The 14443-nt window shown below is 37.0% G+C and overlaps 1 protein-coding gene across 2 annotated transcripts in view; it reads left to right on the forward strand.

Moving 5' to 3' along the window:
• The window catches only part of ZFPM2 (zinc finger protein, FOG family member 2), a 302041-nt gene that overhangs the window by 141010 nt on the left and 146588 nt on the right, over positions 1–14443 (forward strand). For both annotated transcript variants that reach the window (XM_079300936.1, XM_079300937.1), the window contains one exon: positions 4059–4177. In XM_079300936.1, coding sequence (XP_079157062.1) covers positions 4059–4177 — 119 coding nt within the window. The remainder of the gene's footprint in view (positions 1–4058; positions 4178–14443) is intronic.

Below are 14443 nucleotides of genomic sequence, written 5' to 3' on the forward strand. Positions count from 1 at the left end.
TCACAGACTTTAAAAGTATGCTACATCAACAAGATAAGAGAAACAGCCCACAGCACTAACAGCATTATCTTTTACCAAAATTGATTAGCCCATACTATGTGTCTCAAATATTTTGTATAAACTTACTCAGCAAGCTGGAAATAAGTGTGTTCCTGAAGAACAAGCTGGGAGGGGGGTGGAAAAAAAGAAAAAGAGAAATACACTTACTCCATAGTAAGGAATGGGCAATTAAATGTCACTACATGGAATGTCTCTTAAGTAATTTTTACCTTACTCATAAAAACTAAAAGCAGAGCATCACTTCCTCTCTATTTATATTTCTTAGTGCTGCGTCTGTCATACTTCTTGCTCTCCTTTTCAACTGTAGAGCTGGCAAGTCTAGAATGAAGAGAGTAAAACTGCTTCTCTATTTTGCGTGGAAATTATGAGTGTATCACATATTTTATTCCAGGGGTAGGAAGGAGTTCTGCTATAATTTGCTGCTATGTGAAGGAAGGTTGTATCAGTACTGAGATGGTGTGTTGTGATTGCTGATTATTCGAAGCGCCTAACAGTGTTTGGCACAGAATTTTCTGCTTCCTTTGGGTTTGAGCATGGATTAAAGGAAGCTGCAGCAGTTTTTGATCCTTTCTTTTTTTTTTTCCTCCCCACATGTTGGAATTTCCATGGACAAGTGTGTGTGAAGAGTCAGTACCAGCTGAGTCTTTACATTTACTGTGAGTGGTGATACAGCAATAAAGTCTCAGATCCTCTTCCTTCTCCTGATGTAATCTGTGAAGATTCTGAGCAGTTGTGCAGGGGGTGGTAGCTGTAGAGAGCACTTCAGATTTACATCTGAACTTCCTCTGAGGCTGAAGGGGAAAATCTTGTCTTGCTGACACATTTTTCAAACCATTTTAATTAAGAGTCACAGGGTGAGGTTCTCATTTTCCAGCAAACACCCTTGAAGTCACACATTACTTCAGGTCACAGGTATGGCATGTAAACCAGCATCCCTGCGGGAAGTCAGCAGACAGCAGGGGACAGCCCCAGCTACATCAGGTGGGAGACTGAACCCCTGTGTGCTGCAGTTGTGGTGTCATTCAGCAAACAGAGAATTTCAGAGGAGAAAAATGTTGTGAATGAATGTGGAAAAGTTGCAGCCAGTGTTAATTTTTTTCCTGCAAAAAAGCAAAGATTTTCAGATGAAAAAATAAAATATTTGCCAAGGACTAAATTGTAATGTGCTACTCCATGTGTAAGCATAATCAGATTGTCTCATTTTGCCAAAAAATGCAAGGAGATTGTCCTTCCCAGCCCTGACATTCACCCTAGCATTAAAATGGCTGCTGGTCATGGTGACAAGAGAGAAATGTATCTTTTTTGGAGAACTGCAGTGAAGAGAAGCAGAAAGATTTTGCATCAAAACATTTTGCTACCCTGTCTTCAATCTACTTCTCTTTCATGGTGTTCGAAGTGCATGGGGAAGCACAACAGTTTCAGTACAATTCAGCATAATGTTACCCCATAGGCAGTACATTTCAAAGTGTTCATATATATTGAATATTGCTTGAACTACAGCTTGGAACTGTAACAAAAGAGAGTAAGAGTGAAGATCCGTAGTAACTTATTGAAATATCCTCAGAAGGGAAAAATTATGTTTGGAAAAAAATGCTTGTTCTTATGCTTGCCTCAAATCTGAACTGCTTATCAGGTATGATTCATGTTATTAATTTTATTTAAAATATAATGTGTAATGATGTGTACCTTAAAACTTTGGTAGCTTTTTGGATATCACTGGTTGATCTGCCCTAAGTTTGTCGTTCTTAATCCATTAAAAGACAGGCCTGCTTGTAAATCCACAGGTACAGATAAGGAGTCACTGTTTGACTGTGTCTGAACCCTTTTCAAATGAAAAATGTCAGTGGCAGAAAGGGAGGCTGAATTATTTTTTAAAAGGGTTTTCAAAGATTCTCATGATTCCTCTGGTATCAGTTAAATGTGACATGTCCATAGACATGGCTGTTTTTTAGTGTGTAAAAGCAAGCAAATGCTGCAGTTTTCATCTCTATGTAGAGAGAAAATGCTGCAGTATGGCTAAGTGATAAACATGTTACTTTGCAATTTCTCTCTTGCATAATTAACATATAAAGAGATTTTTTGAAGCTAATACAATTTGTAACAATGTGACTGTAAGAAGGAAAAAATGCTTTTATGGTTGTTTGGATGTGGTTTTTTTTTCTGTTTGGATGCATATATGTCACGTGTAAATTACATATAATTAATCCATAAACTTTCCTGCTCACATACTGCCTTATGAAATGTCATAACACTAGCATGATGAGGACTCACCCACATCCAGAGAAGCTTTTGTAAACCAATACAGCTCTATTTCCTAGATTTGTTCCAGTTTGCAGGAAGGATCTGATGCACAATTTTACGTAGAGTAGTTTTGTAATCTGCAACACTCAGAGGTGAAATTTAGATTTCTGTGCTTGAAAATGGAAACTGGAGCCAACTCTTCTATTTGGAAGATGGTCAAGATTAACCCCTGTGGACAAGGAAAAGCTTTGCAGCCTGACTGCAATGTAAATCCAGGGGAATGTTTAGCTCAGGGAAGTCTGTGGAGGCTGCCTGTGAGCCAGGAGGAGTTACTCACTTCCTTCAGCCCAAGGTTCATTTCACAACAACCACGAGCTCTAAATCTGGGACAAATTGACTCCTTGCACAGTTGGACTTTGCTCTGTTTGTGGAAAAGCACTGTCCTTATTTGGGGTGGAGTTATTGAGATGTGCTGATGAAAAAGACAGGAATCACTGTTGCATCTGTTTGGTGTGGAAAGGGAGCAAGGGGCTTTAGCAGTCATGGAAAACAGATCATGAAAAATCATGGCTTCAGCAAAGCTGAGGTGAGCTCTGCTTCTCCTGAGAACAACAGATTTTTTGCCTACCTTCAGGAAAGGCAAAGCTTGGAAGTGCAAGAGCATGGAAAAAAGCAGTCAAACATCTAAGAGGAAAAGTACAGACCAGCCTGTCCTTGTTACGTCGTATCCCTGTGAAAGTCTGAAAACAGAATTTATTTAGAAAAGTGATAGAAATTATGTGTATGTAAATATAACTGTTGCTGTATTTTTCAATGAAACATTTGTTGATAAAAAATAGTCTTACTGAATACACTGCTTGAAAGGAAGAGTACAGACTGTTTTTTTCATCTTGAAATAAAGTGAAAAAAATATGGGATAGGAAAGGTTGTGGCTGAATTTTATGTTTCTTTCCATGAGAATGATCAATTGTGTTATTCTTTCTCTTTGCTGGAAAATCCAGAAAAGTTAAGGTGAGCTAAAGCAAAAAATTCTCTTTTAAGTGTAAATTCTGAAGTCTTTGATTTAAAAAATAAAATTTATTTTCAAAAGTATATCATACAGTAAAAATCATTATGCACTTAAAAAAAAATCATCATACAGCTTTCCCGTTGCTTTTACTTATTTTGTCTTATAACATTAGGCTAACAATTAAAATAATTTTTTGCTTAATTCTGAAATACTACTGCTTGTAAAATATCAGTTCAAAATCCTTTTTGTAATTGCAGTAAACACTTCTGGTAGTATCTTGGAGATGTTGTGAATTTTTTATGGTTATTTGCTGTTTTTCTCAAAATTTTAGGTGCTGCATGCTTCAAAATGTGGTCTTGTGCAGCAAAATGCATCAAGGAGATTAATGCACCAGGTGTGGCTGTTATTGGACTCTATTCAGCTGCCATTTCCCCCCTCCTCAGCACTTCCTAAGAACTCTTAAGGAATGCTGTTCTGACTAAAATTGCTTTCAAACTCTATAATGCGTGTGAAAAGATGCAAGAAAGGAGTGGAACTTTCTGAACCAAATTTGAATATAATTACAAGGGCAAAAAGATTTGTTTTCCTTTTGCAGGATGACGAGATCAGTTGTTTTTTTTTTTCAGACAGGCACAATTAACTCTCATTATATCGTCCCTGCGAACGCCGCGCGCGAAGCGGCGCAAGGAGAGGTTGGCACGGCACGAGTGAAAGTGCTCTCACCTCTGCTGGTTTCCTCTCTTTGCAGGAGAGCTGGAGGTGGTCCAGAAAGACGGGGAGCGCAAGATTCAGAGCCGGCAGCAGCTTCCAGTTGGGACAACATGGGGGCCTTTCACTGGGAAGATGGATCTGAATAACAACACCTTGGTACGTAGATGCTCCACTCTGTTACACCGTGCGAGGCTCCTCAGGGAACAGCCTGGGCTGCTCCTCACACGGAGCATTTGGAAACAGCCATTGTTAGCCTGAACGGACAGTGGTGTTTGGCTCTTTTCCAGTTCCTTCATCTATGGCAACCATCCGCATGAAGTTATTTGGAGCACAGGTTAATGGTGTTTAACTTGTTCTTTTGCTGAAGGGAAATGTCACTTCCTTGTTTGCTGAGCCAAGGTGATGTGTTTTGGTAGTAATACCTGATTTTTTTGGGGCTTTTTAAATTTTTCATAGTATTTATTGCTGAATACTTGATTTATATTTAGCAAAGGTATCAAAAACCAAATAACTACATTATTTTGAGATAAAGTTAATTAAATTTGCCTTAATGTAATTGAACATAGCAAAATCTTCCATCAAATTCACATTTTTTTGAAAAGCACCAGAAGACACTTGTTATATAATATATTCTCAATTAGCCTCATTTTTTATTCAGATTACAGAAAGTATGTGGACCATTTTACTTAAAAGTAATGCTTTGCTGATCACACTTCAGTGCACTGAAAATCATGGCATTTCTAGGTCTTCATTTCATCTTTGTTTGTGTTGGTTTTGAGTCTGAGCTTCAATATTATTTGTGTATAGTTCAGATTAATTTTCTAAAAATATCAGGAAGGAAACAACTAATATCTCTAGAAGGGTTTAAACAGTCTTGGAACATGCATTGCCCTGTGGGATACTTCTGGGGAAGCATTATCTGCAGCTGGATCACTGTTTGCTGTTACAGACCTTGCATTGAATGTGTTTAGCATAAAGTTGTGGGATGGTTTCACAGGAGGGGATTACAGACATTTGGGGTGCACATATCTGCCCTGCAAATGGAGAAACTGAGCTTCCCAGTGTTCTCCAGCCCTGGGGATTGTCCTGCCCTTGGAGGACCTGAAGAGAGTGACGAGCATGGAGTGGCTGATGTATCATCTGGGACAGTGTGAGAGAGGGATTATGTGGACATGGGAGAAAAAGAGGGGAATTTATTGTCTTCAACTCCTCCCTGAAAAATCTATGCCTATATAATGGAGTTCCCTTTCTAAGGGTTGCAGGATAGGATGCATGTTACTTTCTGGAAATATGCATATTAAAATTTGAGTGAAATATTTTTCTGAGTACCCAGTATAATATAGATCTAGTGCATAGAAGACATTTAAAATCATACTACTTTTACTCTTTAGCATAATTAATTAATCAAATGGTGCTAAGAAATGTTGCAGAAAGTGGCATGGAAAGTTTGTCTAAGTTTCCAAGAGTTCAGTATTCCCAATCCAGATCAGATTTCCCATTCAGGCACCTGAATAAAGAATAGATTTTCAGAAGTACTGCAGAGTCAAAGCACCTTATTGTTAGAAAGGAAAAATTGGAAAAATTGAGCTTGTCTTATTTTCTCCATTCATTTTTTTTTCTTCATCTATTTTATTATTGACCTGTCATTCTCAAAATATTTTTCATAAAAAGTCATATGTGACAATCACCTGTAATTCAAATAATTTTCTAAATCCCAGTATAACTAATTTCATCAGCTTTCACACAACAAAAACCTTAGTCCTGTTGTAGCTCAAAGTCTGTCCAGAGTTCATACTATAGAGAAATGCTAGTTTGGTTTTGTCCACATGTACCACTTTATCAGATAGATACAACATGAAGATAATGTTTAAGTATGGGAGATGATGGGAGATGATATTGATTGTCCCTTCTCTACAAAATTCATCTTTATCAGATGTTCTTAGGATGCATTTGCAACATGTCAGCAGCTAATCATACAATCATATCATATCTTTTTTTTTTTTTTTTTTTTTTTTTTTTTGGGTGGGGAGGTGGGCATTGTAGAATAACCTCAGCCCTAGCAGAACTTTGCTTTTCCCTAAATAGCTCAGGAATGTTTTAAGCTCTGTTACTGCTTTTTAAATTTGGAAAAATACCACTATTGCTATTTTAGCTAAGATAGTGAGTTTTAATTAATTGAGCAGTATGCAGAGCTGACTTTCAATTTTTTGATTGTAATGGGATAGAACAGCTTTCTCAGTGTAGTTCACAGAGATGTGTGATGAAAATCTTCAGGATTTTTTTCTCACTAAACTGGAAAGATACTTTTTATTGTTTAATTAAAAATCACAAAGTCTGTTTTTACTAACTTGAAAGATTTTACTTTTGTTTTGCCTATAAATATAGACACATTTGGAAATCTGAAAAAGTTACTGTAAACAGAATTTTAGTCCTCAGAAATATTGTTTTGTCCCCTGAGAAGCTCCATCCCTTGAAAAAGTCAAGGTATTATCTAATTTAACTTCAAAGTTGCATTAGATTTTGAAGTTTGCCCTGCTTTGAGCAGGACTTTGGACTGGATGACCTACAGAGATCTCTTCCAACCTGAGTTATTCTCAGATTTTAAGTATTTTTTTTCTTTTTCCCAGATACCAGATGTTTCCTGTAATACTACATTTGTTACTTTAAAATGCTATGTGAAGAAATACAAACCTTTTGATGCAACTTTTATATGCTGCTAAAGCAACAAAACTTCAGCATCAGCTTCCACATGGTTTTCTTTTATCTTTTTTTTTCTCTTAAAATGATTCTGAGTTTTTTATGGTTTTTTGACACATTTGATTACTTATCTCACTCTTGTACATGCTCTCTGTTGTTCATCAGGGGAGTTGGGATTCTTAGGTTATTTATATCTGCTTTGGGAATCTCATTTGGGTAGAGCATCACATCTCTAGAATTCAATCAAATTTTCACATGAGCAGCTGAAAACAGGTTTTATTTTTTTTCTGAATGAGAACCTCAAATATTGCACTGTATAAACACCAAAATTTTGGAAAATATTTTTAATGTGGATTTTTTTTTTGGATAGAGAGGAAAGGAAGGAAAAATTCAGGGATCTCCATGTGAGTAAATATCATAATTTTTGCAACTGCTATCTTTATTGAGAAATAATGTTTGTGTCTAACTAGAAGTATCTTACCTGACTGTACTGTCCAGTGTTTGCAATGTGACAGTGCCTCACAGGATTCATTCAAGCTGTAACATTCAGAGTTTCCTTATTCCCCTTGCACTCTGCACTGAATGCAGCCTGTACATGTAATATCCTGTCAAAGTGCTTATTGTTTCCAACAGTGCAGCATTGCTGAATATGGTCCTGCTGCTGTTGGCTCATGAGACAGAGCAAGTTAATTAATTCAGCACGGTATTTAATTGAGTCACCGTGCCAGATGTCAATTATATTTTAGATCTTTCAAGTGTCTGTCTTGAAATATGTTAGCAGTACACATCTCAGAGTAGTGGAAGATTGGGTACCTTGAACAAAAATTATTTTAATGCTGTTCACAATTGCAATAGGAATAGCAGGTGTTGATATCATCAACAGTGTTACAGTGCTGTTGGTAGATATAGTAGAGCAAGATCCTCATCAGGACTGAAGAATACTCAAACTAGAGGTGGACTTGAAAGAGCTCAATGACTAATAAAGTTCTTAGTTTTTCTCATCTAGGAGTTTAGCCAATAGTCATGAATTGCATACAATTACATGATGAAATAATGTATGCTATTATTACCATAACTGTTGATGAAACAATTTGCATGCAGTCAGAAGAAAATCTTAAGACATTGTTTTTAGCAAGTCAGTCTTGGGTCCTAAAACTTGTCTAGGCATTTTATTTCAGTTTGACCTTAAGCACTTTTTATATAATTCTTAAATATTTGTAGATACCTATTATGTTTAAAGTGGTAGACCTCCTATTTAGATACTTTTAAATATCCATTCCTGTAATTTTTCCAAACTACTGAAATTCCTCTGCTCTCAGCTGCACACATAATTTGTATCTATCAGCACAATTGGCCATGAAGTTTACTGCCTTCCATTTCCTTTCACTACTTTCATTTTCCATCTACTGTTCTATGGTATTTGGGTAGTCCCTAGAAAATTAAATGCATAGGAATGTCTTTTCAAACCTAGAAAAGGAAATGTCTACATGTTCCCAAATTCTGCTTGAGATTTAATATAATCTCACTGTTTAGACAAACAGGCCTGTGAAGAGTTTGAACAATACTATTGGCTGTCTACAGCTGGTGAGAACTCAGCTGAAGAGTGGAAGACAACACAATTTGACCATGAAGGCTCCAAATCTGTGTCTTGCTGCATCACAGTAAATTCAGTAGTTCATGGATACCCACAAATAGAAATATATTTTGATGCATCAGACTCCTAGTTTGTGATTCTTGTCTTTAACAGGAAAATGGTTTTGCACAAATGCCAAGTCTAATATGACCATGCAGGTGAAAAGAGCACAAGAGCTCCTAGACTGGACAGACCACTGAAAGAAGAGCTGCTGGGTGTAAGCAGATCTAATTGCAAGGCACTAGTTAAGAAAAAGCTGTTCACTTGCTTTTCAGCTGTGCATGTTTTCCCTGTTTGAGGGGCAGCTTGATGGGCACGAGGCCCATGGAGCAAAGGCAGCCCTGAACCACAGAGCCCACGGTGTCGAACAGGGGTCGCTCCGGCAGTGCTGGGGAGCCATTCCAAGAGGCCTTTTCCCTTGGCTGCTGCCATCTAGTTTTTGGTGTTAATCTGTGCCCATGGCAGGATTTTGTGAAGCAAAACAATCATCAGCTGTATTCAGCTCACCATTCTCATCTCCTTGTTGCAGGGAAGAGCATGCGGGGCAGGCCTGTAGGAGCCTGATAAGGAAAAGAGGATTCAATGTGGCTGTGAAGAGAATCCACAGGAGGAGAATGTGCAGGGTTGGGCCAGGCAAGCAGTGGGACACAGCAGGGACCCTGAAATGGGATCTGGGATGTTCAACACCAGAGACATCTCTGCTAGATACGCTCACGGAACTGTTTGGCTGGGTAGGGTGTGAGGGACTGAGGAGCCAAGGTTCAAAATGCAGTAAAGTTATTCACTCACTAAGCTGTGCCTGGTCACTTTGGGTCAGAAACCTCATGTCTGTAGTATACAGTGACTTTTAATCTTCAGAGTTGCAGCACAAGGGTTTTCTGGGTACTTTTGTTGGAAATGCTGCATGGATACAAAGGGGCAGGAGCATGTCCATAGTAAGACTGTAGTCAGTCTTTAATTTCTTTTTCTCTTATTCAAACATGGAAAGGGATAAGGTAGAATTTATCTTTAGATATTTAATTGCAAATGGAGAATTTGGCTCCTAATAGCACAGAGACATTTTTACATTTAGTTACCAAAAATAGTGTACTGAGTAATGAACCTTGATTAACCTTTGTTATACTACTTTTATACCTTTAAATATTTCAAGTGACTACAAAAACATTTTTTTCTCATTTTTACTACTTTTACTGTCAGTCTCTCCATGTTTTGAACAAGTTGAAGTTCACTTCCTTCCATCCCAAACACGAGCATATTTTATTGTTGCAGCACTTCGAAGTGTTTTCCACCCTTAATGATTCTATGGTTCCAAGCAGCCAATCCCAACACCTGCACAGCACATCAGCACACAGCTGTTGGGGTACATCATGTGCTGTCCTAAAATCAGTGCTGTGTGTCCTAAAATCACCTCTGCGTGGTGTCCCCATGTAACACATTCAAATGTCTTTTGAACACCTTGGGGATGGTGATTTCACCACTTCTCTGGGCAGCCTGCTCCAATGCCAAGTAAAGAAACCTTTCCTCATATCTAGTGTCAACCTCCTCTGGCACAACTTGAGGCCTTCCTACAAACTGAAATATTTAAGAGAAAATTGAGGTATGTCAAGATGTCCTCATGGCCATCCACAAGGATTATTGAGAACATGTCACCTCAAATTGCTTCACCCTTTATCAAGTGTTCTCCCATTTATATAGACATGTACTTTAGGAGAATGCAATGACCAAAAAAAAAAAAATAAAACAAAAAACTTTCATGCATAATTGTAGTTTAGATTTTTATTTTTTAAATGAAGTTATTTCTACTCTTTTATTTACATTAACACACATTTAAACTATGCTAATAATATTACAAAAGATCTGGCAAGGATCTGAATAAACACCCTGTTTTGGAAAAATCCAAAAGTATTTTTTTTCCAACTTGCAGAAGTAGTTTCCATATCTCAGATAGGGGATGAAGAAACATGGCACAGTATAGGAGAATCTTTAATCCTTCTCATCTGTCTAGATGCTATTAGTACACTGGTGTTAGTACTGCATATCATGTAATAGCCTTCATTTTTAGTTATTAAATATTTAAAGGATATACAAATAAGACGGGATTCATTCTTCCTTTTTTTTTTTTTTTTTCTTCATTTATTATTTGGTTATTTCCAGGATATCAACAGGGAATTTTTACACAAAATTGCTCTTGTTTTTTAACCTCATTTCCTTAACTATAGCCAGCCCTTTTTTGAGACTACACATACCCATGGTTCATTTTGACACCTATTTATCAAAACAGCAGAACTTAACAATTCTTTAAAACTGTCACTGGTATTTTGAAAGGTCTTTAACAATAATTCAGTTACTTGGTGCTTGCTGTGAGCATCTCCATTAAGCAGAATTTATCCTAATACTATTGTAATTAAGTAGTAGACTTTACCAATCATTCCCATTAAACAAACTCAGTTCCCTGGGAGAAAACTCAATAAACTATCTGTCCTATTTTGGCAAGCTTCATTCCAATAGGGGGTCCTTCTGAGAGCGGGAATGTACTCTGTACATTTCCAGCCAGTTGATGAGAGCAGAGCAAGGGGATAGTTCTGCAGAAGAGATGAGGCAAAGTTGGGAGCCTGGGACAAAAATAAAGGCAAGAAAATTTGGTCCAGTGCATCTCAGACAGCAGTAGAGGGAGATATTATCTCCAAGTGCCAGGCTCTTGCATTTTAGGATGTGGGAAAAAGAGAAAGAAGCAAAACTGCTTAATTAGAGAATCACTGCAATAAACTTGAGCAGCAAGTAGCATATTTTTGTGCTTCTACACAATGTCAAATCTTAATAGTCTTCTACCTAGTCTAATCTCTGTATCACAGGCTTTAAGACTCAGATGCTTATTTTCCTATTGTTGATTTTGCTAATTTTATGACACAACTTTTAGAATGGGATGTGGTCTTCTTTTTTGCATGTAAGAGGAATAATTTATTTATCTCCATTTAAAGTCATTCATAGCTCACTGCACTATAATACCTGACAGGGATGAGTTCTATACTTGTGTTTAAGATGAGAAATTTAGTATTAAATGTTGTCCTCTGAGGAAAATTTTTCAATTCATGCTTTTTTATAATGACACTTCTTCTTATTTATGAAACATACATATTATAGACTAGGCAGATATAAAATGCCAGATTTAAATATTCAGCAGTTTCGCAAGTAATTTTCTTCTCACTAAATGTTAACACTACCTTTTTTTATTCTGAAATAAAATTCAGTTTCTAAAATGTTGACACATAGTTTCACATATATAGAACAAGCATGGGAAATTCTACCTCTATCATTTGAAATGGCACATAAGGCTATGAAGGTGTTTGTGTCTATGAAGATATTTGCATTGTTAAGACAAGAATTTGGTATTTACAATGGGCATGGACCTGAATGACTGGGAGGCTTTGCTCTCTCTTTGACATTTTATTTAAAAATAAAATGTTCTGGGAGCTTTTGAGTATCATTTTGCCTACTTCACATAAAGCTATGCCTGCCCAAAGATAGTTAGCCTTGGGGCACACTGGTGGAAAAAAGCACTGAGATGCTGCTGCCTGTGGAGCTGTGGTAGCACTTTGTTGTGCTCAGTGTGTTGTCAAGATGGGCTGTCTGGACATACAAATGCATAAGATTATGAAAACATCAACAGAAGCTTTCCATAGGACTTGTGGATGCCATAGTGAGCAGTTGTTTGGAATAAAAGTGTGCTGTAGAGTAAATCCTGGTGTGAAAAGTCACATTTTGGTGGTGTCAAAATTTGTTTGTTAATAAAAAATGCATACCAAGGTACCATATCATAGTAACAATAACAATATTTTAAATTATTGTTTATCTTCATTAAATAAATAAATTATTTTAAGGAATGGACCTGTGGTTTCAGTTAAGACAGTGGCTGCTTGCTGATCACTTTCATACAGTGTAATGGAATGTTCAAATAGTGGATAGTTTCCTTTCCATTTGAATATGCTTGAGAGAAGTAGCCTATAAATTTTCAAGAAGGATGGAAATTAGTTATTTCTGGTTGTTTCATTGCCAGCCAAATTAACTGTGTTCTGTGAAAGTGTGGGTTTGAACATTTTGAATTAAAAAAACCCTCTCAATATTTCTAGTAAGCATTGTAAGTACAGTATGTGTGAATACAGAAATATATTGAAAATGGATATTTAAAAATAAATATGTAAAAAATATAGTAACTATATATATGTACATATATATATATGCACACACAATGTAAGTTATTTTGAGCATATAAAAATAGCATATTCTAGTCAGAAGGAGGTATTGACTGTTGCTAGGTCCTGAAAATCTGTTTTATTTGAAATACCTTAATTTTGCTGAACTTTCCTCACCGTTTGGCTGCAGGTTCTTTTCTAATGATGTTGAAGTATCCCAAGACCAGTAGCCAAATGAGACCTTTTCCAGATGCAGTAAATATACATTGCACTACCAATGTATGGGCAAAGAAATTCAGAGCTTGGTCTGAGAAATTCAGTGCTGAGTGAAGCTTATAAATGTCCTGAGCATCTTTTGTCAAGCCTGGAGAACAGGTTTATCAATCTAATCCCCTGGTGGCTCCTCAGACTCCAAGGAAGCTCAAAAGACAGTCAGCTCCAACCTTTAGGGCTCAGAGCAAAGAGCATGGGAGCACCATCAGTTGCTGTCCTTTCCTTCCCTGGCAGCCCCAGACCTGCAGCAAGGACTGCAGAGCTTGATGAGCTCAGAGGACCTTTCCAACATAAATGATTCTGTGATTCTGCAATAATCATATCCCATCTTAAATAACTTAAAATTGAATAATAAATTTTTACCCCCTTTTACTAATGCATTTTAATGTAAACACATTAAATGCTTCTCAACTTTTGAATCATTAAATGTAGTTTTTGAGCTATTTTAACATATTTAGGAAATAATTGAGTTTTGTATAGGCAAAATACTGTCCTTTCTGTGCTGTAAGGGAAGGATAGCACTCTGAACAGTACTGATGCATTTAGGAAAAACTACATGACATATGAGATATCATCACAGTTTATGTAGATTATTCTCACTCTGAGAATATGTCTTATAATTTAAAATTCTTCCTGTCACAGATTAGCTTTTATATCTTGTTTTTGACATTTGATTTCATATCTGAAATGCATAGAAGATACTATTTTTAATAAAGGCTTTATATATGTTAGTAATTATTATTTATGTATTTATTTAAAAAAACATCTCACATTTCCCAAAATATTTATTTTTCTTTGAAACTTATTTTTCTGCATGACAGTCTCTGAGTGGCCACTTTTTTTTTAAACAAGAAACTGGAACTCCTGCGATGTGCGAGGACATTAAAGACAAGTTTAGGGGAGCTGAGGGAGGTGTGCCTCGAAGCTGGGGAGGTGAGGAAGGATTCTTCCCTCTCTCCCCCTCCTGCAAGCTGTTGTCCTCACTTTTGGAAGAAAACTGGGGCAAATTAGCATAAAAGAAAGAGAGCAATAAAGCAGAAAACAATAGTAGATCCAAAATATCTTCCTTCCTTCTTTTCTGCTTGTGTTGAAGCAGGTCTGTTTCTGCTGTTCCTAATTTTTAATTCTGAAGTGGACCTTATAGTGCATTTTAATCTTAATGCTTTGCTTTCACACTGTTTTTTCCTTTTGGATGCAGTTGCATTTACTACATTTAATATTGGATTTTATTGTTTATGTTTGTTAAATTCCAGATCATATTATTCTATTTTGGGATCCAGGATTTTGCTTTAGTCCTCACTTCCCTCCTCACTATGGTCAATTCACCTCCTCCATGTCTAAATACCATCTTAATCCTGCATGCATCTGTGGTGGAGGATTTTCCTTGCTTCTTGGATCCACCTGGATCACAAGCCATGGAACAACATGAAGGATTGCATTAGGTGAACCTTGCAGACTCAGCAAGGTATCAGCAAGGGAGATTTAGTTTAGCAGGGAGAAAGAGCTTCCTAATGTTAATGAGAGTGAAAAGCTGGAGGAGATTCAGGTTGCAGTAAATGTGTGGCTGGTTTGTTTCAGAGCAGGCTGGACCAAGACAACAGGAGTGGTGTAAGCACAGCTGAGCTGTGG

The sequence above is a fragment of the Erithacus rubecula genome, assembly GCF_903797595.1.
Source record: "Erithacus rubecula genome assembly, chromosome: 3".
In the NCBI taxonomy this organism is placed as follows: domain Eukaryota; kingdom Metazoa; phylum Chordata; class Aves; order Passeriformes; family Muscicapidae; genus Erithacus; species Erithacus rubecula.